Raw genomic sequence first — 23735 nt, 5'->3', positions numbered from 1 at the left:
GTTCCAGATAGCCTCAGACAACAACATTGATTTATAGGCTGACTCAATGAGTGAGTTTATTAGCAAGTGCATCGGAGATGTTGTACCCACGGTGACAGTTAAAACCTTCCCCATCCAGAAACCGTGGATTGATGCCAGCATTCGCGCAAAACTGAAAGCGTGAACCACTGCTAATAATCATGGCAAGGCGACCAAAAACATGAAAAATAAAAAAACAGTGTAGCTATTCCCTCCTTAAGGAAATCAAACAAGCTAAGCGTCAGTATAGAGACACAGTAGAGTCACAATTCAATGGCTCAGACACAAGATATATGTGGCAGGGTCTACAGTCAATCACGGATTACAAAAAGAAAACCAGACCCGTCGCGGACACCGACGTCTCGCTCCCAGACAAATTAAACAACTTCTTTGCTCGCTTTGAGGACAATACAGTGCCACTGACATGGCACGCTACCAAAACCTGATTGCTCTCCTTCACTGCGGCAAACATGAGTAAAACATTTAAACGTGTTAACCCTCGCATGGCTGCCGGCCCAGATGGCATCCTTAGCTGCGTCCTCAGAGCATGCGCAGACCAGCTGGCTGGTGTGTTTACGGACATATTCAATCAATCCCTATCCCAGTCTGCTGTGCCCACATGCTTCAAGACGGCCACCATTGTTCCTGTTCCCAAGAAGCTAAGGTAACTGAGCTAAATGACTATCACCCCATAGCACTCACTTCTGTCATCATGAAGTGCTTTGAGAGACTAGTCAAGGATCATATCACCTCCACCTTACCTGTCACCCTAGACCCACTCCAATCGCCCCAATAGGTCCACAGACGATGCAATCGCAAGCACACTGCACACTGCCCTAACCCATCTGGACAAGAGGAATACCTATGTAAGAATGCTGTTCATCATTCAGCATTTAACACCATAGTACCCTCCAAACTCATCATTAAGCTCGAGACCCTGGGTCTCGACCCCGCCCTGTGCAACTGGGTGCTGGACTTTCTGAAGGGCCGCCCCCAGGTGCTGAGGGTAGGAAACATCTCCACCCCACTGATCGTCAACACTGGGGCCCCACAAGGGTGCGTTCTCAGCCCTCTCCGTAGTACTCCCTGTTCACCCATGACTGCTTGGCCATGCACGCCTCCAACTCAATCATCAAGTTTGCAGACAACACTACAGTGGTAGGCATGATTACCAACAACGACGAGACGGCCTACAGGGAGGAGGTGAGGGCCCTCGGAGTGTGGTGTCAGGAAAATAACCTCACACTCAACGTCAACAAAACAAAGGAGATGATCGTGGACTTCAGGAAACAGCAGAGGGAGCACCCCACCTATCCACATCGACTGGACAGTAGTGGAGAAGATGGAAAGTTAAGTTCCTCGGCGTACACATCATGGACAAACTGAAATGGTCCACCCACACAGATGCACAAACCATCATCGGGGGCAAACTACCTGCCCTCCAGGACACCTACAGCACCCGATGTTACAGGAAGGCCAAAAAGATCACCAAGGACAACAACCACCCGAGCCACTGCCTGTTCACCCCGCTATCATCCAGAGGGCAAGGTCAGTACAGGTGCATCAAAGCTAGGACCGAGAGACTGAAAAACAGCTTCTATCTCAAAGCCATCAGACTGTTAAACAGTCATCACTAACATTGAGTGGCTGCTGCCAACATACTGACTCAAATCTCTAGCCACTTTAATAATAAAACATTTGATGTAATAAATGTCACACTAGTCACTTTAAACAATGCCACTTTATATTGTCACAACTCCTGCTCGGGTGGCACTCGGCGGTCGTCGTCACCGGCCTACTAGCTGCCACTGATTCCCTTTTTTCCCCCTTTCCGTTTATTGTTTGCACCTGTTTTTGTGTTGGGCTGATTAGCTGGGCTATTTTACCCAGTAGGCCCGCCTGCTCTGTGTGCGGGATTATTGATCTGTGTGTTGCTTGTACACGTACATTGTGTTTTTGGTGCTAGTGCGTGTTGTGCGCCGACTATTTTCTGTCCCCTGTGTTTGGGGCACTTTGGTTTTTGTGTGCGCTCTGGATCGCTGTGGGGTGGCTTGTGTTCGCCGTTGTGTTCATTAAAAACACTACCCTGTATTCTCTGCTTCCTGCGCCTCACTCCTCACCCACTACACCCAAGCCTTACATATATAATGTTTACATAGCCTACATTACTCATCTCATATGTATATACTCTTGCCTATGCCGCACGGCCATCGCTTATCCATATATTTATATGTACATATTCTTATTCATCCATTTACACTTGTGTGTATAAGACAGTTGTTGTGAAATTATTAGATTACTTGTTAGATATTACTGCACGGTCAGAACTAGAAGCACAAGCATTTCACTACACTTGCATTAACATCTGCTAACCATGTGTATGTGACCAATAAAATTTGATTTCATTACAAGAGTGTGCAAAGCTGTCACCAAGGCAAAGGGTGGCTACTTTGAAGAATCTAAAATCTAAATAAGATTTTGATTTGTTTAACACTTTTTATGGTTACTACATGATTCCATATGTGTTATTTCATAGTTTTGATCTTTTTACTATTATTCTACAATGTAGACAATTGTAAAAATAAAGAAAAACCCTTGAATGAGTGGGCGTGTCCAAACTTTTGAAGTGATTGTGTTAGCTGTGTTGTTGGCTAGCTCCTCTGAACAACAGTGTCCTGACGAGAGAGCACATTTTCTATGCCAGGTGAAATCGTGCAATTCTTTCATTGTTGTAGATGTATCCAAATAAATGTCACTAGAAAACAGCTTAAACAAATGCAAATGCAGCTACTTCGTTGTTATTCTGGCTGTACAGTCGTGGCCAAAAGTCTGCTGCCTCAGTGTCTTTAGATATTTTAGTCAGATGTTACTATGGAATACTGAAGTATAATTACAAGCATTTCATAAGTGTCAAAGGCTTTTATTGACAATTACATGAAGTTGATGCAAAAGAGTCAATATTTGCAGTGTTGACCCTTCTTTTTCAAGACCTCTGCAATCTGCCCTGGCATGCTGTCAATTAACTTCTTGGCCACATCCTGACTGATGGCAGCCCATTCTTGCATAATCAATGCTTGGAGTTTGTCAGAATTTGTGGGTTTTTGTTTGTCCACCCACCTCTTGAGGATTGACCACAAGTTCTCAATGGGATTAAAGTCTGGGGAGTTTCCTGGCCATGGACCCAAAATATCGATGTTTTGTTCCCCGAGCCACTTTTGCCTTATGGCAAGGTGCTCCATCATGCTAGAAAAGGCATTGTTCATCGCCAAACTATTCCTGGATGGTTGGGAGAAGTTGCTCTCAGAGGATGTGTTGGTACCATTCTTTATTCATGGCTGTGTTCTTAGGCAAAATTGTGAGTGAGCCCACTCCCTTGGCTGAGAAGCAACCCCACACATGAATGGTCTCAGGATGCTTTTCTGTTGGCATGACACAGGACTGATGGTAGCACTCGCCTTGTCTTCTCCGGACAAGCTTTTTTCCGGATGCCCCAAACAATCCGAAAGGGGATTCATCAGAGAAAATTACTTTACCCCAGTCCTCAGCAATCCAATCCCTGTACCTTTTGCAGAATATCAGTCTGTCCCTGATGTTTTTCCTGGAGAGAAGTGGCTTCTTTGCTGCCCTTCTTGACACCAGACCATCCTCCAAAAGTCTTTGCCTCACTGTGCGTGCAGATACACTCACACCTGCCTGCTGCCATTCCTGAGCAAGCTCTGTACTGGTGGCGCCCCGATCCCGCAGCGGAATCAACTTTAGGAGATGGTCCTGGCACTTGCTGGACTTTCTTGGGTGCCCTGAAGCCTTCTTCACAATAATTGAACCGCTCTCCTTGAAGTTCTTGATGATCCGATAAATGGTTGATTTAGGTGCAATCTTACTGGCAGCAATATCCTTGCCTGTGAAGCCCTTTTTGTGCAAAGCAATGATGACGGCACGTGTTTCCTTGCAGGTAACCATTAATAACAGAGGAAGAACAATGATTCCGAGCACCACCCTCCTTTTGAAGCTTCCAGTCTGTTATTCGAACTCAATCAGCATGACAGAGTGATCTCCAGCCTTGTCCAGACATGATGTCAGCTGGTCCTTTTGTGGCAGGGCTGAAATGTAGTGGAAATGTTTTTGTGGGATTCAGTTCATTTGCACGGCAAAGAGGGACTTTGAAATTAATTGCAATTCATCTCATCACTCTTCATAACATTCTGGAGTATATGCAAATTGCCATCATACAAACTGAGGCAGCAGACTTTGTGAAAATGAATATTTGTGTCATTCTCAAAACTTTTGGCCACGACTGCACTGTTTGACGTGACCATAAGTAAGCCGTCGTAGGCTAGCTAGCAAGCAAGGGGTAAGAACGTTCCCAGCCAATATGGCAATGGAACATTTAGAACAAATGACCATAGATACAGAACAACAATACTGAACGACTAGGTCGCGTCTCTGGCAACCGAACCGATAGAACGAATAACCAGCCGGCTTCGGTAGCAACTCTAGATTTGTGTCAGGACTATATCTTGTGGAAGGATGAAATAGTATGAATAAATTAATCAAAATAAAGATTTTTATGAAAATATGGCAATCATTATTTTAATATGTTGTTAATCTTTTGTACAAAAGTGATAGTGCCCTCGAAGCTGGTGTTTGGAGGATATATTGGCACAGATATCACTTTTGTACAACTGGTTAACAACATATTAAAATAATGATTGACATATTTCCATCTTTATTTTGATGAATTTATTCATACTATTTCATCCTTCCACAACACCCATGGCAATATATCCTCCAAACACCAGCTTCTCGGGCATTATCACCTAAGTGGAAATGTCTAGGAGCAACAATGACTCAGGTAGGCCATACAGCTCACAGAACGGGACTGCTGAGTGCTGAAGCCTGTAAAAATCATCTGTCCTCGGTTGCAACACTCACTACCGAGTTCCAAACTGCCTCTGGACGCAACGTCAGCACAATAACTGTTCGTCGGGAGCTTCATGAAATGGGTTTCCATGGCCGAGCAGCCACACACAAGCCTAAGATCACCCTGCGCAATGCCAAGCGTCAGCTGGAGTTGTATAAAGCTTGCCACCATTGGACTCTGGAGCAGTTGAAACATGTTCTCTGGAGTGATGAATCGCGCTTCACCATCTGACAGTCCAACGAACTAATCTGGGTTTGGCGGATGCCAGGAGAACGCTACCTGCCCCAATGCATATTGGCAACTATAAAGTTTAGTGGATGAGGAACAACGGTCGGGGGCAGTTTTTCTTGGTTCAGGCTAGGCTCCAGTGAAGGGAAATCTTAACGCTACCGCATACAATGACATTCTAGATAATTCTGTGCTTCCAACTTTGTTGCAAGCGTTTGGGGAAGGTCCTTTCCTGTTTCAGCATGACAGTGCCCCCGTGCACAAAGCAAGGTCCATACAGAAATTATTTGTCGAGATCGGTGTGGAAGAACTTGACTGGCCTGCACAGCGCCCTGACCTCAAACCCATCAAACACCTTTGGGATGAATTGGAACGCCGACTGTGGGCCTAATCGCCCAACATCAGCACCCGACCTCACTAATGCTATTGTGGCTGAATGGAAGCAAGTACCCGCAGCAATGTTCCAACATCTAGTGGTAAGCCTTCCCAGAAGACTGGAGGCGGTTATGGCAGAAAAGGGGGGACCAGCTCCATATTAATGCCAATGATTTTGGAATGAGATGTTTGACAAGCAGGTGTCCACATACCTCAATTACCTCGTACCACTGCACATCAACTCGGTACTGGTACTCCATGTATATAGCCAAGTTAATGTTACTCATAGTGTATTTATTCCTCGTGTTGTTATTTGTATATTTTTCTATTTAAAAAAATATCTCTGCATTGTTGGGCCCTTAAGTAAGCATTTCACTGTTAGTCTACACCTGTTGTTTACAAAGCATGTGCCAAATCAAATTTGATTTGATTTCAAACTGTGTGAAAGTTATTTGAATCTATTAGAGAAAGTGTAAAGGACACAATTGATCATGCAAACAATTTCTCTAAGAGGCCAGTGTCTTTTCTGTCAGAAATATAGGGATGAGGAGCTTCCTCTGTAATGCACCTCACCTTGTCCATGCCTTTGTGTATTTGGTTTGATTTGGAGAGGATGTCGTATTTCTTCTTGGCCTCGTTGGTGAAGTCGTCACAGATGCGTCGGAGCTCCACACACTTGGGCCGTATGGAGTCCACAGCATAATGGTTGCTCTGGATCAGCTGGTCCCCGTGTAGGGCATGGAGCTGGGCCTTCTCTAACGACTCCTGACATGCACACAACAGACAGACAGAGAGCCATTCATCTCACATGACCAACACACTGGGGCACATCCATGTGAGGCTCACATACAATGCAATCAAAGGCTGATGATCATATGCTAATGAAGCCATAGTGGAGACATTGTGCAATGTACTCAATCATTGGAATTGAAAGGTTTAGATGTTACATCTCATTTCACGTGTGTTATGTGACTGAGCTGACCTGAGCCTTCTCCTCTAAGGTATTGAGGTCGTTCAGTAACATCTCCACTCGGGTGACACAGTCCCCAATATCTGACAGGGAAGTCAGAGTGTCCATCAGACTGTCCAATGACACTTTCACCTGGGAGGGAGGAGAGGACACAGAGACAACTGCAGATCAGGCACATATTCATGTCCAGTTTCTGCTAACTTATATGCTTGAGAGGGAGTGTTATACTGTAAGTGTAAACATAAACAAGCATGTATAACACTGAGAAAAGTGAAAAAAGTAAAGGGGAAGCAACTATTTTTAGACAAGCAAAGTGTTACATTGTACTGGCTTTTCACAAAGCGTCCAGCCCTGAAGGCTTACATCCCAAAAATATATGTGAGTCTGCCTGTGAATTAAGCCACCCTGTTAGCAACATCCTCAATTCCTCATTCAAGGAGGGAAAATTTCCTTCACAGCGGAAGGAGGACACAGTGCTGCCGATACCTACCCCCCCCATCGACCAGTTGAGACCTACTGTATATCACTAACTCCACAGCTCTCTAAAGTATCAGAGAGTTTTGCCGCTGCCTGGATTAAAGAGGACATGTCACCAAACCTTAGGCAATTTGGGAGCATGCCGAACAGATCATCCACCCAAGCCCTGGTCAGTATGCTTGACTGCCTATACAAAGAATCTGACATTCCATCCACAATATCCACCTTAATCACCAAAACTTTTCCAAAGCCTTTGATAAGATTGACCACACCACAGCAATAGAGCGTCTGATACAACTGGGTATGAGACCAGCACAGCTACTATCCCAATAAGCAAAATTGCGTTGAAAAGACGTCTTTTAGACTTCTATTCCAGACATTGACGTCAGGTGCATTTTAAGTGCTGAAAGAAAGGTGACATTGAAAATATGTATTTTCCGGATGTTGAAAATACATATTTTCCAGATGTCTAAAATATATATTGAATATACATATCAAATACGTTGAAAATCTGTATTTTTCGGTCATTGATTCTATGGACAAATTTCAACTACACATGTACATTCTCAATGAAGTAAGCATTATATCACAATAATATTTTTAAGGAGGAATCTGCAGTTGCTACATCCATTTGGAGATTTCCCGTGCCTTCAGAAAGTATTCACCCCCCTTGACTTTTTCAACATTTTGTTGTGTTACAGCCTGAATAAAAAATAATAAAAATTTAGATTTTGTGTCACTGGCCTACACACAATACCCCATATTGTCAATGTGTACTTATGTTTTTAGAAATGTTTACCAATTAAATACAAATGAAAAGCTGAAATATCTTGAGTCAATAAGTATTCAACCTATTTGTTATGGCAAGACTAAATAAGTTCAGAAGTAAAAATGTTCTTAACAAGTCACATAATAAGTTGAATGGACTCACTCTGTGCGCAATAGTAGTGATTTTTTTAATGACTACCTCATCTTTGTACCCCACACATACAATTATCTGTAAGGTTGTTCAGTCAAGCAGTGAATTTCAAACACAGATTCAACCACAAAGACCAGGGTGGTTTCCCAATGCCTCGCAAAGAAGGGCACCTATTGGTAGATGTGGAAAAATAAAAAAGCAGGCTTTGATAATCCATTTGAGCATAGTGAAGTTATTAAATACACTTTGGATTATGTATCAATACACCCGGTCACTCCAAAGATACAGGTGTCCTTCCTAACTCAGTTGCCAGAGTGGACGGGAACCACTCAAGGATTTCATCATGAGGCCAATACTGACTTTAAAACAGTTACAGAGTTTAATGGCTGTAATTGGAGAAAACTGAGAATGGATCAACAACATTGTCCTGTAGTTACTCCCGAATACTAACCTAAATGACAGAGTGAAAAGAAGGAAGCCTGTACAGAACACAAATATTCCAAAACTGTTTGCAATAAAGCACTAAAGTAAAACTGCAAAGAACGTGGCAAAGAAATTCACTTTATGTCCTGAGAACAAAGCATTATGTTTATGGAAAATCCAACACAACACATCATTGAGTATCACTCTTCATATTTTTAAGCAGGGTGGTGGCTGCATTATGTTATGGGTATGCTTGTCATGGGCAAGGACTAGGGAGTTTTTCAGGATAAAAAGAAAGGGAAAAGTGCTAAGCACAGGCAAAATCAGAGGAAAAACCTGGTTCAGTCTGCTTTCCAACAGACACTGGGAGACAAATTCACCTTTCAGGAGGAAAATAACCAAAAAAATAGAAGGCCAAATATACAGTAGCTTACCAAGATGACATTGAATGCTCCTGAATGTACCAGTTACAATTTTGACTTAAATTGTCTTTGAAAATCTATGGCAAGACTTGTCTAGCAATGATCAACAACCAACTTGACAGAGTTTGAAGAAAAAATAAGAAAAAAATAGCCAAATATTGTGCATTCCAGGTGTTCAAAGTTTTTAGAGATTTACTCAGAAAGACGCACAGCTGTAATCGCAGCCAAATACTTATGTAAATGAGATATTTCTCTATTTCATTTTCAATACATTTGCAAAAATGCCTAATAACATGTTTTCACATTGTCATTATAGGGTATTGTCACTAGTTGGGAACCACTGCAGTAGAGCACAGTAGATTACAGTATGGTACAGTACAGGACAGTCAAGTTTTATTCAGTATAGCACAGTACACTATAGTTTAATTCAGTAGAGTACAGTACAGTACAGTTTAATTCAGTAGAGTACATTAGAGTAAAGTAGAGTACAATACAGTACACTATACTTTTCTTTACTTTACTCTATTGTATTGTACTGAACTGTACTCTACTGTACTGTTCTATAATATACTTTAATTTTGTATACTGTACTGTGTACTGTAATGTAATGTACTCTGCTGTGCTCTACAGTACTATACTGTGCTGTACTATGATGTCAAAACTTGTGAAACATACTGTAAGTGTCTATGTTTGGTTCAGATTTGGCCCGGTCCAGATCGACCAAATCTGAACCAATTATAGACGTCTATGTTTGGGCCAAATTTAGACTGGTCCAAAAGACGTTGCCGTCAGTAAATGCTTAGTGGGGAGGTTCCAGGAAACTAATACGGCCCTGAACCCCTCGAAATGCAAGGTCCTGTTGATATCATTTGTGAGAAACCTGCCCCATCCAAGTCCCCTTACAATCAGCGGGAAAGACCTGCAAGTCTGAGTCAGTCAAAATTCTTGTGCTTGTCCTTGTGCAAAAGAATCTACAGTGGGACGAACAAGTAACGTCCATTGTTAGAAAAGGAAACAAGAAGTTGTTTTACGCAGACTAAAAAGTTTCAATGTCCCACAGGCTGACCTGGTAGCCATACACAGGCTACATCCACCCCTGCCTAGAACACGCATGTAACGGCTGTCGTCGGGAATAGAGGACCAAAACGCAGCAGGAATGTGGATGCTCATCTTGTTATTTATTTAAAATAAAGAGAACACCAAAATACCGCACGAACAGCAAAACAGTCTTGTCGTGCTCACACAGGCAAAACAAGAAACAATCTCCCACAAACACTTAACCAAACACATACCTATATATAGGACTCTCAATTAGAGGCAACTAGAAAACACCTGCCTCCAATTGAGAGTCCAACCCCAATCAATTAGACATAGAAATACAAAAGACTAGAGACCACATAGAAATACAAACATAGAACATAACCCCAAAAACCCGGAAATAATAAATCAAACACCCTACTACATAAATCACCACCCCGAACCACATAAACAAAATACCCTCTGCCACGTCCTGACCAAACTACAATAACAAATAACCCTTATACTGGTCAGGACGTGACAACGCAGCACCAGCTTGGAATAGCTCCTTAACTTAAGCCCTCTCCGATTAACTGGAGCGCATCCAGAAGCACTTGCAGAATCATCCTCTCCACAGCATATTCTGGATACAAGGAGGACTTTATTATCACTACCCTCACTTTGTGAGAGAAGAGAGAAACAGTGCCTGGGCTTTGCTGTGTGACGTAGGATGTGGAATGTGAAACCACTTGAAGCTAGGATGTCCCTCCTACCATTTTATTCGCACTTCCGACTGTACATCAACTCCTGGCTGAACCCTACATCGCAATCATTACATAGTAGCACAGCAGGAGAGAGTGGTTTCATCACGGTAGCACATTCAAAGAGCGATTTATAGCCATTCATCTAAAACAATTCATAGATTTTAAACAAAAAAACCTTTCTGTTCATCATAAACAGACGAGATTAATATGAGGTGAAAGGCGAGTTCCTAAAGCCAAACTAGAGCTATGTGAGACATTCACAGCGATTGGGGCAGACGTTTTGATCAAGAGAGACCTTTAGAAAATAGGCACATTTTGTCTAAAACTAAACATACAAATGTATTTTACAGTTATAAGAAAGGTGAAATCTTATAGTTAGTTGTTTTATAATTTGATTATGCTATATTTAGAAATCATAAAAGTGATTTCAAGCCTTATTAATACAGTTTTCTTGAATAGAAAACACATCATATAAAATATAATCATATTTTTATCATATTTGTATTGTGTACTAGTCTTGTGTCCTCAAAAGTGAATCCACCTCAGCAATTTTTTTTTATATATATATTTGAGTATGCAGCATTACTAGTTATTGTTTATGGCCCTCTCATGATAAACAATTACATGGGGATTACGTAGATTACATTTTCAATTACATTTAGTTACATTTAATTAAATGTTTAATTGTGTATGTAGTATAATATCCATGTATTTCAGTGACCTTGACTGCCATGCTCTCTCTGGAGGAACTCAAATATCCAGGATGTGTTCTGTCCAGCTCTCTTTTTTTATATGATTAAGCAAAACCTGCTGACCACAGTAGTCAGCAGACAGGGACTCTGTCATAGAAATCTACATACCTCTCGGAAGTCATGTTCAAAATGGCGTAACTGCAGGCACTGCTCCAGTTTGAGGTGATGTTTGGACCAGAACTGTTGAAATGCATTTTCTGTCTCATCCAGCTGGGCCAACAACCTGAAACCCATGCACTCATGAACTGTACGTATATGTTTGTACTGAACTGTACATAAAAACATGTTTTATTAGAAACATATAGTATCTGAACTAGGTCCCAGTAACCAACCTTTCCACTGTAGTCTGGTTCTCCATCTCGTCTGGGTTTAGTTTGTGGTTCTCAGACTTCGCGGCCTGCTCTTTGATGCAGCCCAGCAGAGTAGTCCCCTGTTGCATTGCTAATTTCAGTTCATCCTGTGAAATTTAAATAACTAATTAAATACCAGGCTATGCCAGGAGGAGACCCACCTGCCTATGGGGGGATCATGAGACGGGCTGCTCCTGATCAACAGTCTGGTTTTGGAATAGAATACTTGCTATGCTTGCTATGCTATACTTTGCTATGCTTGTTATCTAGGCCATTGATGCTAATGAGTGTGGTTCAACTACTAAGCAACAGGCCATGTTAGAAACCAGTCCACTGATCTCACTACTGTATGTGCATCTACTAATACTATACTACCACTCATCAACATAGGGAATATTCAGATGCTAACTATGGGTACAAGTGAACCCTAATAGGTAGCCAGGTTCAGAAGCCCCATGTTGATGCTGAAGCAGTGTCTCACCTTTAGTTTGTCATGCTTCTCAGTGTGAGTAGTTAGCAGGTCTTTGGTGTACTGCACGTCATTAGGCAGCTCCGTCTCGGCCAGATCTGTGCCAAACATCTGCAGCATTTGGGCTGTGGTCTTCACTGTCACAGCAAAGTTCTCAATGGCCTGAGAGCAAAACACAAACACACCTCAGATTATACTGTGCCATGACCCATACATTTTTAGGATTACATCTATAGTAAACCGACATCCCAGTAGAAGATAAATATGGTAGAAAATGACTATTATGTGGAAACTGGCAATATTTCAGTAGTCACTACTCTGTAAGATCCTGCAGTTACAAGAAATTCCCAGTGAGTAAAGACTGTTTAGACCAAAGGTCAAATGTCATGGTGACTCACTGTCCGGTGGTGAATCCACTGACTGTGACAGTACTCCAGGTTCCCACCAAGCTCACATGTTAGCTGGCCCTTATCTACGTAGCCATGTAAGTCAGACAGGGAGTTCAGCATCACAATCTGTAAAGACAGAAAAGATATTCACATACAATACTGTATGCTATAAAGTCACCTATGTATTTGGACAGTGAACTAAAAATGTTTCATTTGGCTCTATACTCCAGCATTTGGGATTTGAGATCAAATGTTTAATATGAGGCGACAGTTCAGAATGTCACCTTATTTTTGAGGGTATTTTCATACATAAATATTTAACTTTTCAGAAATGAAAGCACTTTATGTATTGTCAGAATAACAGGCTAAGGCCTAGTTTTCTGTGACATTTTCGTGGCACTGGAAATGCTGATAGGAAGGCCCCACTCACACTCACACACTTATGAAGAAGTTTCACTTACACTCACACAAAGGAGAATGAACATTGAGAGAAAAATTGACATTGACCCTAGAAAAGAAGAAAAAGAAGAAGAAATGAATTGGGACTGGAATTTATTAAAATAATAATTAAATGTTAAATATGGTTGGAAACATTGGCGAATGTTAAAGTGTGACTGAAGTAATATAGTAAAATGGTTAAGGATGATATGTTTGTTTGTTTTAAGGTACAGTACATTTGGAGATAGATAGCGAAATGTTATCATGTTGAAATAATAGGATGATGATGGGATGTTGAATGTTTAAGATGCAACTGGAGTAATAAGTTAGGTTAGGGTGAAATTAGAATTGAGGGAAATTTGAATGTTAAAGGTTGATAAAAAAAAAGGAAAGGGAGATACCTAGTTAGTTGTAAAACTGAATGCCTTCAACTGAAATGTGTCTTCCACATTTAACCCAACCTCTGAATCCGAGAGGTGCGGGGGGCTGCCTTAATCGACATCCACGTCTTCGGCGCCCAGGGAACAGTGGGTTAACTGCCTTGCTCAGGGGTAGAATGACAGATTTTTACCTTTCGGTTACTGGCCCAACGGTTTGAAGGGAATAAGAAGTGTTAATGTTTAAAAGTGATGATGATGTTTAGCTAGAGGTATATTAAGGGTGCTAGCTTGACCTAGAATAGTAAAAGTAACGTTCTACAAGGAATCCTTAAGGTTACCTTATTGATAGACGTTTTAAGTAGCTGTTAGAGTTTTGAAACACCAATTGAGGGACTGATCATCCTGAGGGGGGCAACAAAAGACTGTTTATAGTTGTAGAAGGTAAGACATCCTTTTTCTTGTTATTAAATGATATGCTTCTCATAAAAGTGTAATATACAAAAAATATTGCATTTGCAGCCTAATAGGGGTTTAGATAAGGGCGCTGGAGGTATCTAATCCATAGTTCATTTTTGCTTCTCATAATTGCTTGTGTGATTATTGATTTGTGATGTTGATTGATTGAGCTGGGACTTATAATGCCTGTTTCTGGAATTTTGAATAAACTTGGTTTATTGTTCTGAAACCCCGTGTCATCAAAGAGTCATGTCGTTTTACTCTAGGTTTCTGAAATTGACTTGATTTATTTAGGATTTTTAGCATCTGGTTAATTAGTCTGTTGGGAACCTTAGTTGCTGGAATAAAATAACCTGAGACCGAACTATAGGTACTGAGTACAATGGTTGGAGTCGTAAGAGAGGTGTTTCTGGGCTAAGCCTACCCAGGAAATAGGGGCCACTCATAGTGGGCTACGGTGGAAGCTCTGGCCTGGGCGATCCTGAGAAGGCGCCAGGTGGAACAAGAGTGAGGCAGCATAAGCACTAGGCTCTGAGGTTAGCCCACTTTACTGTAAGGCCCTTACTGTTGAGTTTGAGGAACAGGCCCTAGCCGTAAACTGGCTCAGTGGTAAGGCAGAGCAGCATCTAACAGATCTGAGAGATTAATGACAAGGAATAACTGACTGCTATTGGGTAGGCAGGTTCGAGTTGAGTTGTTCATCTTGCAGAGGTGGTATTTTAGCTTTGACAGTATCTAGTACCCCCATTTGAAGGTGTCATAAGTATTTGGAGAAATTCACATATATGCGTACTAAAGTAGTCAAAAGTTTTGTATTTGGTCCTATATTCCGATCATGCAATGACTACATCAAGATTGTGACTACAAAATGCATTTGTAGTTTGTTTTGGTTGTGTTTCAGATTATGTTGTGCTAAATAGAAATTAATGGTAAATAATGTATTGTGTCATTTTGGAGTCACTTTTAATGTAAATAAGAAAATAATATGTTTCTGAACACTTCTAAATTAACGTGGATGCAACCACACTATGCCATTTCAACATAGAAATGTGAGTAATTTTTAGTTGAGATGTTGATCAATGAGATTTCAACCTTTATTCACCCACTTAAAAAGACAGACAGAAGTTTTTGGAATTTCCAATATGTTGTCACTATGCGTTCAACTATCTAAAAGCACAATAAAGTTCAAATGGGAATACAATGTCAGATATGTGTTTATAGTGTGTAAATTGGTGTGCGTTTCTTTCACCTCTATATTGTGAAGATCTCCACAAACCTGCGACCTTTGCATGCTATCTTGAAAATGCAGCCTTTCTATTATTACATATGACTTGTATAGTTACAGTAACTTCAAAATGTGACCATGGATGCGTTTCAAATTTTAAAGTTGAATAAAAACTGTTACATTAATTTGTTAGGACTTAACTTTAGGCTATTTACTGTATTACAAAAGTCATAATTGTTAGGTTGGTTTCTGTAAATACGGTATTTCTGTTTTTTATATTTAATAAATGTGCAAACATTTCTAAAAACCTGATTTCGCTTTGTCATTATGGGGTATTGTGTGCAGATTGATGAGAAAAATAAATAATTTCATCCATTTTAGAATAAGGCTGTAACATAACAAAATGTGGAAAAAGCCAAGGGGTCTGAATACTTTCAGAATGCACTGTTGGAACTAAATCAAACTTTTTTTATGCCCTCTATATAAAGCTCGATTTGGTTTAGTCCTACTCTTTAATTTCATAATTCATAAGGCCCTAATCTATGGATTTCACATGACTGGGAATACAGATATATCTTTTGGTCACAGATACTTTTAAAAAAAAGGTAAGGGTGTGGATCAGAAAACCAGTCAGTATCTGGTGTGACGACAGTTTGAGTTGATCAGGCTGTTGATTGTGGCCTGTGGAATGTTGTCCCACTCCTTTTCAATGGCTGTGCTAAGTTGTTGGATATTGGCTGGAACTGGAACACGCTGTCATACAGGGCGATCCAGAGCAGCACAAACATGCTATATGGGCGACAACGTTGATATCAGCAAACCAGGATTCATCCGTGAAGAGCACACTTCTACAGCGTGCAAGTGGCTATCGAAGGTGAGCATTTTCCCACTGAAGTCAGTTACAACGCCAAACTGTTGTCAGGTCAAGACCCTGGTGAAGAAAACGAGCACGCAGATGAGCTTCCCTGAGACGGTTTCTGACAGTTTGTGCAGAAATTCTTCAGTTGTGCAAACCCACACTTTCATCAGCTGTCCGGGTGGCTGGTCTCAGATGACCCCGCAGGTGAATAAGCTGGATGTGGAGGTCCTGGGCTGGCGTGGTGACACGTGGTCTGCCGTTGTGAGTCCGGTTGGACGTACTGCCAATTCTCCAAAACGACGTGAGAGACAACTTATGGTCGATTAAATTAACATGAAATGATCTGGCAACAGCTCTGGTGGACATTCCTGCAGTCAGCATGCCAATTGCACGCTCCCTCAAAACTTGAGACATTTGTGGCATTGTGTTGTGTGACAAAACTGCACTGTCGCCTTTTATTGTCCCCAGCACAAGATGCACCTTCGTAATGATCATGCTGTTTAAAATCAGCTTCTTGTTATGTCACACATGTCAGATGGATGGATGGGTAAAAAAATACAACTAAAACAGACATTGAATATCCCTTTGAGCATGGTTAAGTTATTTATTACACTTTGGATGGTGCATCAATACACCCAGTTACTACAAAGATACAGGCGTCCTAAATCAGTTGGCAGAGAGAAAGGAAACTGCTCAGGGATTTCACCATGACGCCAACGCTTGCAGAGTATAATGACTGTGATAGGAGAAATCTGACAATGGATCAACAACTCCACAAATCCAGCACATCACTGAGAACCACTCTCCATATTTTCAAGAATAGTGATGGGTGTATCATGTTATGGGTATGCTTGTAATCGTTAAGGAATAAGGAGTTTTTCAGGATAAAAAATAAATGGAGTGGAGCTAAGCACAGGCAAAATCCTAAAGGAAAACCTGGTTCAGTCTGCTTTCCACCAGACACTGGGATATGAATTCACCATTCAGCAGGACAATAACCTAAAACACAAGGCCAAATCTACACCAAGAAGACAGTGAATGTTTCTGAGAGGCCAATCTACAGTTTTCTACTTAAATCTACCTGAAAATCTATGACAAAACATGAAAATTGTTGTCTAGCAATGATCAATAACCAATTTGACCGACCTTTTAGAATTTTTTAATGAACAATGGAGAAATGTTGCACAATCCAGGTGTTCGAAAGCTCTTAGACATTTACCCAGAAAGACTCACAGCGGTAATCGCTGCCAAAGATGATGTAACATCTGCTTCCAACTCAAACACGTAGATCCCCTGAACGCAGCTCACGCTCCAGATCCCAATCACCTGAATTCTAATCACCTGTTCACACACCTGTATGTCATTATCACACACTATTTAGTTCAGTTCTTTGCACCCTGTCACTGTGAAGTATTGTTTGTTTTGTGACATGTCTTTCAGAGCTCTGTTTTCCCCGTGATTGATAGTTTTTGCCTGCCTCACTAACGATGCCTTTTTCCTATTCCCTGTCTGTACTTTAGCCTATCGGATTTCCTGTTATCTATCTATTGCCTGATCTCCCGGACTACGTTACTAGCCTTTTCCCTGCCTGTACTGTTGCCCTTTTGGACCCCCTGTGTATGACCTTCTGCCTTCTCCTGTGGTCCTTTTAAACACCTGCTGCGCCCTGCACTTGAAACCTCTGTGTCTCCCCTCGTGTTCTTTAAAGATGATTCTAACATGGGTTACTTATCAAATCCAGATATATATTTATTACACAAAAAAAAAATGTTACCCCTTTTTTTCTCCCCAATTTCGTGGTATCCAATTGGTAGTAGTTACAGTCTTGTCTCATCGCTGCAACTCCCGTACGGACTTGGAAGAGGCGAAGGTCGACAGCCATGTGTCCTCCGAAACACAACCCAACCTGCTTCTTGGCACTGCTTCTTGGCACATCCAACCCGGAAGCCAGCCGCACCAATGTGTCGGAGGAAACACCGTACACCTGGCGACCTGGTCAGCCACAGGAGTCATTAGTGCGCGATGAGATAAGGATATCCCTACTGGCCAAACCCTCCCTAACCCGGATGACGCTGAGCCAATTGTGCGTCACCCCATGGACCCCATGGACCTCCCGGTCGCGGCCGGCCACGACAGAGCCTGGGCTCGAACCCAGAATCTCTGGTGGCACAGCTAGCACTGCGATGCAGTGCCTTAGACCACTGCGCCACCCGGGAGGCTAAAATCAATCAATCAAGATAATGTTTATTTTTCATATTCTCTTTTCTCACAAATGTTCGATTTTTACACTTTGACATTAGAGTATTTTGTGTAGATCGTTGTAAAAAAATGACAATTAAATCCATTTAATCCATTTAATCCCACTTTGTAACACAAAATGTGGAAAAAGTCGAGGGATGTGAATACTTTCTGAAGGCACTGTATGCCTCTAACTTTCTCACTCATCATTATTCCTAATTCATTCATGATTATCTGTAATCATGATAGCGTCCACATTAATTTAGAAGTGTTTAGAAACACATTCTATTCTTATTACAATAAAAGTGACTCCTGAATGACACAATACATTATTTACCAGATACAGTAAGTATGAAAACAGATGTGTATTAAATGACCCTCAAATAAAAGGGGACATTCGGTATTGTCGCCTCATATGAAACATCCAAAATGCTGGAGTATAGAGAAAAAGTCAATAAATACGTAGGGGAGTGTAGATGTTAATGCAACTTCCTCTGCATCACACTGAATTTTGCAAAATATAGCCCACTGGGCACACACTGGTTGAATCAACATTGTTTCCACATTTCAATTAAATTACCTTGAACCAACGTGGAACAGATGTGGACTTGACATCTGTGCCCAGTGGGAAGTGTCATGGCATGCTAATGCAGCATGATTTGATGTCTTGTGTCTTCTGTGGGTTTTATTACAACCAGGTTTTGGGCTTATTACAGTTCTCTACTAACACTTCCTCACCAGATGGCTTGACTTGAATCATATAACACTTGCATAATGATGGCATGCCCACATGAGTTGGTGAGGAATCTAAGGAGGTTTTGGAACATTTGTCTTGGAAAATGTGTACAGTCATGCAGGAGAATTGGCCTTCACCAAAATTCTTGAATGAAGTAAGGGAAATATATGAATGTCAGGTCCAAATTGATTGGCACCCTTGATAAAGATGAGCAAAAGAGACTGTATAAAATAAATAATACAAATACTGAGCTATATTGTACAGTATGCAAAAAAAAAAGCAACATATTATTTTATACTAATACACTTGTACAGAGAAAAATAGGGGTCAAAATTATGACCTTTCAATACCTCCCTTGTGAAGATAACAGCAATGAGTCTTTTCTAAAATGTTTTATGAGATTGGAGAACACATTGGGAGGGATCTTAGGCCATTCTTCCATACAGAATTTTTAGGAATTTTGTGGTCAATTAACAATTTCTTTGTGGATTTTGATGTGTGCTTGGGGTTATTGTCTTGCAGGAAGATCCACTTGGAGCCAAGTTTCAGGCTCCTAGCAGAGGCAAACAGGTTTTTGGCTGAAATGTCCTGGTACTGGGTAAAGTTAATGATGCTGTTGACCTTAACAAGGGCCCCAGGACCAGTGGAAACAAAATAGCCCCATAATATCAAAGATCCAACACCATATTTTACAGTAGGTACGGGGTTCTTTTCTGCATATTTATTTCGATGCAAAACCCACCAATGGTGTTCGGCACCAAAGACCTCTATTTTCATGTCATCTGAACATACAGTAGCACCTGTTCCAATCAAAATGCCGTTTAGCAAACTCTAGGCATTCACATTTGTCGGATGACATGAAAATAGAGCTCTTTGGCCACATACACCAGTGGTGGGTTTTGCGTCAAAAGAAAGATGCATATGCATTGAAGGTATTGAAAACATGGGTGCCAATACTTTTTACCCCTATATTTGAGATACATTTTTTTTAATGTTAAACAAAATCTCTTTCTCCAAGAAATTGTATTAAATAATATAATTTTGCACTAAAAAAATAGCATACAGGTGTTTTTGCTTATTTTTATCAAGAGTGCCAATAATTTGGGACCTGACTAAATATGTTGGCGCATTTGTTGCTCTACATAAACAAGCAAAACATGCAGTGAGTAAATAGTCACTGTTCTAGCAGTTAGTTTACCGGTGAACATCACACTGCCATGCAACACGCCACATGACATCAGGTCACTCACTATCTCACACCCAGACACAGAGGAAAAGTTTATACGATGATCTAAGAGTTGGACACGGTGAGTGGTAGCGAAGCATGCTTACCGGTACCTTCATTTTAAAGTCATCCCGGTGCAGCTTAATGCCTATGTCAGCGACGGCCCTCTGGAAGAAACGGGAGGGCCTCAGCACCAACACCAGCTGGAGGTTCCCTGGAAATGCCCCCTAGTGGCCACAGGTACAAAGCACAGCTTCATGACATCTCATAGTTCTGAATCCTGCTCTGTTTATACTTTCCATTATGTATCGCACATATTATACCTGGGAATAATTTGCCTTACGCAAGACTTCCTGATATAGAAGCATTGGTCTATTTTACAATGGTACATAATGCTGAGATAAAATAGCCTGGTTCCATACTCTATGTGTTGTGGCAAACTCATCCTTGATGCCAAACACAGAGAGAAGTCGAGTGAAGCACAAACAGACTGGACCACCAGGAAAGAGATAAAAGCGTTGTCTGAAGTTAAATATGGACGTCTTCATACCGCTATCCGCGTCAGCGAGGCCTTCACTGAGCTCCATTTGTCCCGCCTGCGGTCGATGATTATAACGAAACCGATGCTGGCAGCGTCCAAACTAGACAAGGAAAGATAGAAATAAACCCATGCGGTAGGTGTAGCTATCCAAGCATGTAGTCACAAGACATATCCAAGAGGGCACTACAGTACACTGCTGTATTCATTCTGTCTCTGTACAGTTTAAACAGAGTTTATACCAAATCACTTCAGCGCTCTCTGAACCAGGCCATTATAGTTAACAGTGTAAGAGGAGCTGTGTAAGCTTGTTTAATGTTTGGGGTGTTTTACAGAGAAGATGTTAAGTGATGCTCATTAACATTCTCAATGTGTTACTCTGACAAAAGGGTGAATGAAGTTGCTCCCCTATCAGCACAAGACGTTTAAAAGACAATGTCATGTGCTCACTGGGTGGTGATCTTACTGTGTTATCTGGCCTAGTATATTCCTACTCGACTGAAAAACTTTTGTCTATTTTCCTGACTGAGAGCAGCTTACATGAGACCAGATTAATTGAACACTCACTGTGTCATGAGAGAGAGAATGATATCCCAGATGTGCCATTTTCGGAGAGTATTTCACAAGACACCTTTTTCACATTTTGCCACACCCTGAGAAATGTCTTGTGAAATACAGTCAGGTACATAATTATTGGCACCCTTGAGAAAGATGAGCAAAAAAGACTGTATAAAACAAATAATACAAATACTGACCTATATTCTATGCCATTTTATTTTATACTAATACAATTGCTCAGAGAAATAGATTTTGTTTCTTAACAAGTAATAAAGACAAGTAATGAAAAAAAAAGTGGATTTTGATTAGTGTTTGGGGTTATTGTCTTGCTGGAAGATCCAATTGTGGCCAAGTGTCAGCCTTCTGCAGGAAGCAACCAAGTTTTGGGCTATAATGTCCTGGTACTTGGTAAATTTCATGATGCCGTTAACCTTAACAAGGGTGCCAGGACCAGGGGAAGCAAAATAGCCCAAAACATCAAAGATTCACCACCATAGTTTACTGTAGGTATGAGGTACTTTTCTGCATATGCTTCTGTTTTTCAACCCCAAACTCACCACTGGTCTGCATGGTCAAATTACATGAAAATAGAGCTCTTTGGCCACACAGATCAGTGGTGGGTTTGGCGTTGAAAAACAGAAGCATATGCAGAGAAGTACATCATACCTACTAAATATGGTGGTGGATCTTAGATACAGTCTTTCTTGCTCATCTGCAGTATATCAAGGTTACCAATAATTATGGACCTGACTGTATCTTCAGATTTGTGGTTAGTTGGGAGCCGGAACCACATCCAATACAGAGGGAAGGTAATGGTATTTACAGTGCCTTCGGAAAGTATACATACCCGTTGACTTTTTCCACATTTTGTTGTGTTACAAAGTGGGATAAAAATTGATTTAAGATTTGTCATTTGTTGTCACTGATCTACACAAAATATTCAGTAACATCAAAGTGGAAGAAAATATATACAGTATATATTTTTCATGACAAATAAAACACTAATATATTTTGATTATGTCACTTTTACCCCACACTGGCAGCGATATCAGCTGTGAATCTTTTTGTGTAAGTCTCGAAGAGGTTTTCACACCTGGATTGTGCAATATTTGCCCAGCAATCTTTAAAAAATTCTTCAAGCTCTGTCAAGTTGGTTGTTGATCATTGGTACATTTTCAAGTCTTGCCATAGACCTTCAAGCAGATTTAAGTCAAAACTGTAACTAGGCCACTCAGGAACATTAAATGTCTTCTTGGTGAGCAGCTCGTGTAGCCTTGTCTTTTTTAGGTTATTGTCTTGTTGAAAGGTGATTTAGTCTCCCAGTGTCTGAACCAGGTTTTCCTCTAGGATTTTGCCTGTGCTTAGCTCCATTACGTTTATTTTTATCAGGAAAAACTCCCTAGTCCTTGCCGATGACAGGAATACCCATAACCTGATGCATCCACCACCATGATTGAAAATATGAAGAGCGATACTCAGTGACGTGTTGTGTTGGATTTGCCCCAAACATAACACTTTGCCACATGTTTCGCAGTATTACTTTGGTGCCTTGTTACAAACAGGATGTATGTTTTGGAATATTTTTTATTCTGTACAGGCTTCCTTCTTTTCACTCTGTTGTTCAGGTTAGTATTATGGAGTAATTGGGTCATTCCACAGTTGTCCCATCTCAAGAGGTTCAACAAAAGTTGATGATTTAATTTGAAATCATCCATACATTCTCTTGGGACAGGGGAAATGGAAACTTGTTGTGTACAACAGGGAGGGGCAATTGAGTGCTTCACAAAAAAAAAAAAATTGTTAAAACGTTTCTAGCTTGTCTATCTATGGGTAACACGGTTCAAATGAAATCAAATTTTATTGGTCACATACACATGGTTAGCAGATGTTAATGCAAGTGTAGCGAAATGCTTGTGCTTCTAGTTCCGACAGTGTAGTAATATCTTACAAGTAATCTAACAATTCAACAATAACTACCTAATAAACAGATCTAAGTAAAGGGATGGAAAAATAATATGTACATATAAATATATGGATGAGCGATGACAGAGGGGCATAGGCAAGATGCAATAGATAGTATAGAATACAGTCTATATTCGGGATGAGTAAAGCAAGACACAGTTGAAGTCGGAAGTTTACATACACCTTAGCCAAATACATTTAAACTCAGTTTTTCCTGACATTTAATCCTAGTAACAATTCCCTGTTTTAGGTCAGTTAGGATCACCACTTTATTTTAAGAATGTGAAATGGCAGAATAATAGTAGAGAGAATGATTTATTTCCTATTTTATTTATTTCATCACATTCCCAGTGGGCCAGAATTTTACATACACTCAATTAGTATTTGGTAGCATTGCCTTTAAATTGTTTAACTTGGGTCAAACGTTTCGGGTAGCCTTCCACAAGCTTCCCACAATAAGTTGGGTGAATTTTGGCCCATTACTCCTGACAGAGCTGGTGTAACTGAGTCAGGTTTGTAGGCCTCCTTGCTCGCACACGCTTTTTCAGTTCTGCCAACAAATTTTCTATAGGATTGAGGTCAGGGCTTTGTGATGGCCACTCCAATACCTTGACTTTGTTGTCCTT

The 23735-nt window shown here is 40.9% G+C and overlaps 1 protein-coding gene across 2 annotated transcripts in view; it reads right to left on the bottom strand.

The window, feature by feature from the left end:
- mcf2l2 (MCF.2 cell line derived transforming sequence-like 2) overlaps positions 1–23735 on the bottom strand; it is a 131508-nt gene that overhangs the window by 75474 nt on the left and 32299 nt on the right. For both annotated transcript variants that reach the window (XM_029707320.1, XM_029707321.1), the window contains exons 4-11: positions 20602–20692; positions 20159–20278; positions 12504–12620; positions 12118–12267; positions 11619–11743; positions 11395–11509; positions 6525–6644; positions 6116–6307 (exon numbers count right to left, since the gene is read on the bottom strand). In XM_029707320.1, the coding sequence (XP_029563180.1) occupies positions 6116–6307; positions 6525–6644; positions 11395–11509; positions 11619–11743; positions 12118–12267; positions 12504–12620; positions 20159–20278; positions 20602–20692 (1030 nt within the window). The remainder of the gene's footprint in view (positions 1–6115; positions 6308–6524; positions 6645–11394; positions 11510–11618; positions 11744–12117; positions 12268–12503; positions 12621–20158; positions 20279–20601; positions 20693–23735) is intronic.

This window comes from Salmo trutta, chromosome 22 (assembly GCF_901001165.1).
Source record: "Salmo trutta chromosome 22, fSalTru1.1, whole genome shotgun sequence".
NCBI lineage: Eukaryota > Metazoa > Chordata > Actinopteri > Salmoniformes > Salmonidae > Salmo > Salmo trutta.
Note: the sequence above shows the minus strand (reverse complement) of the source record. Positions and strands in the feature narration are given on the sequence as shown.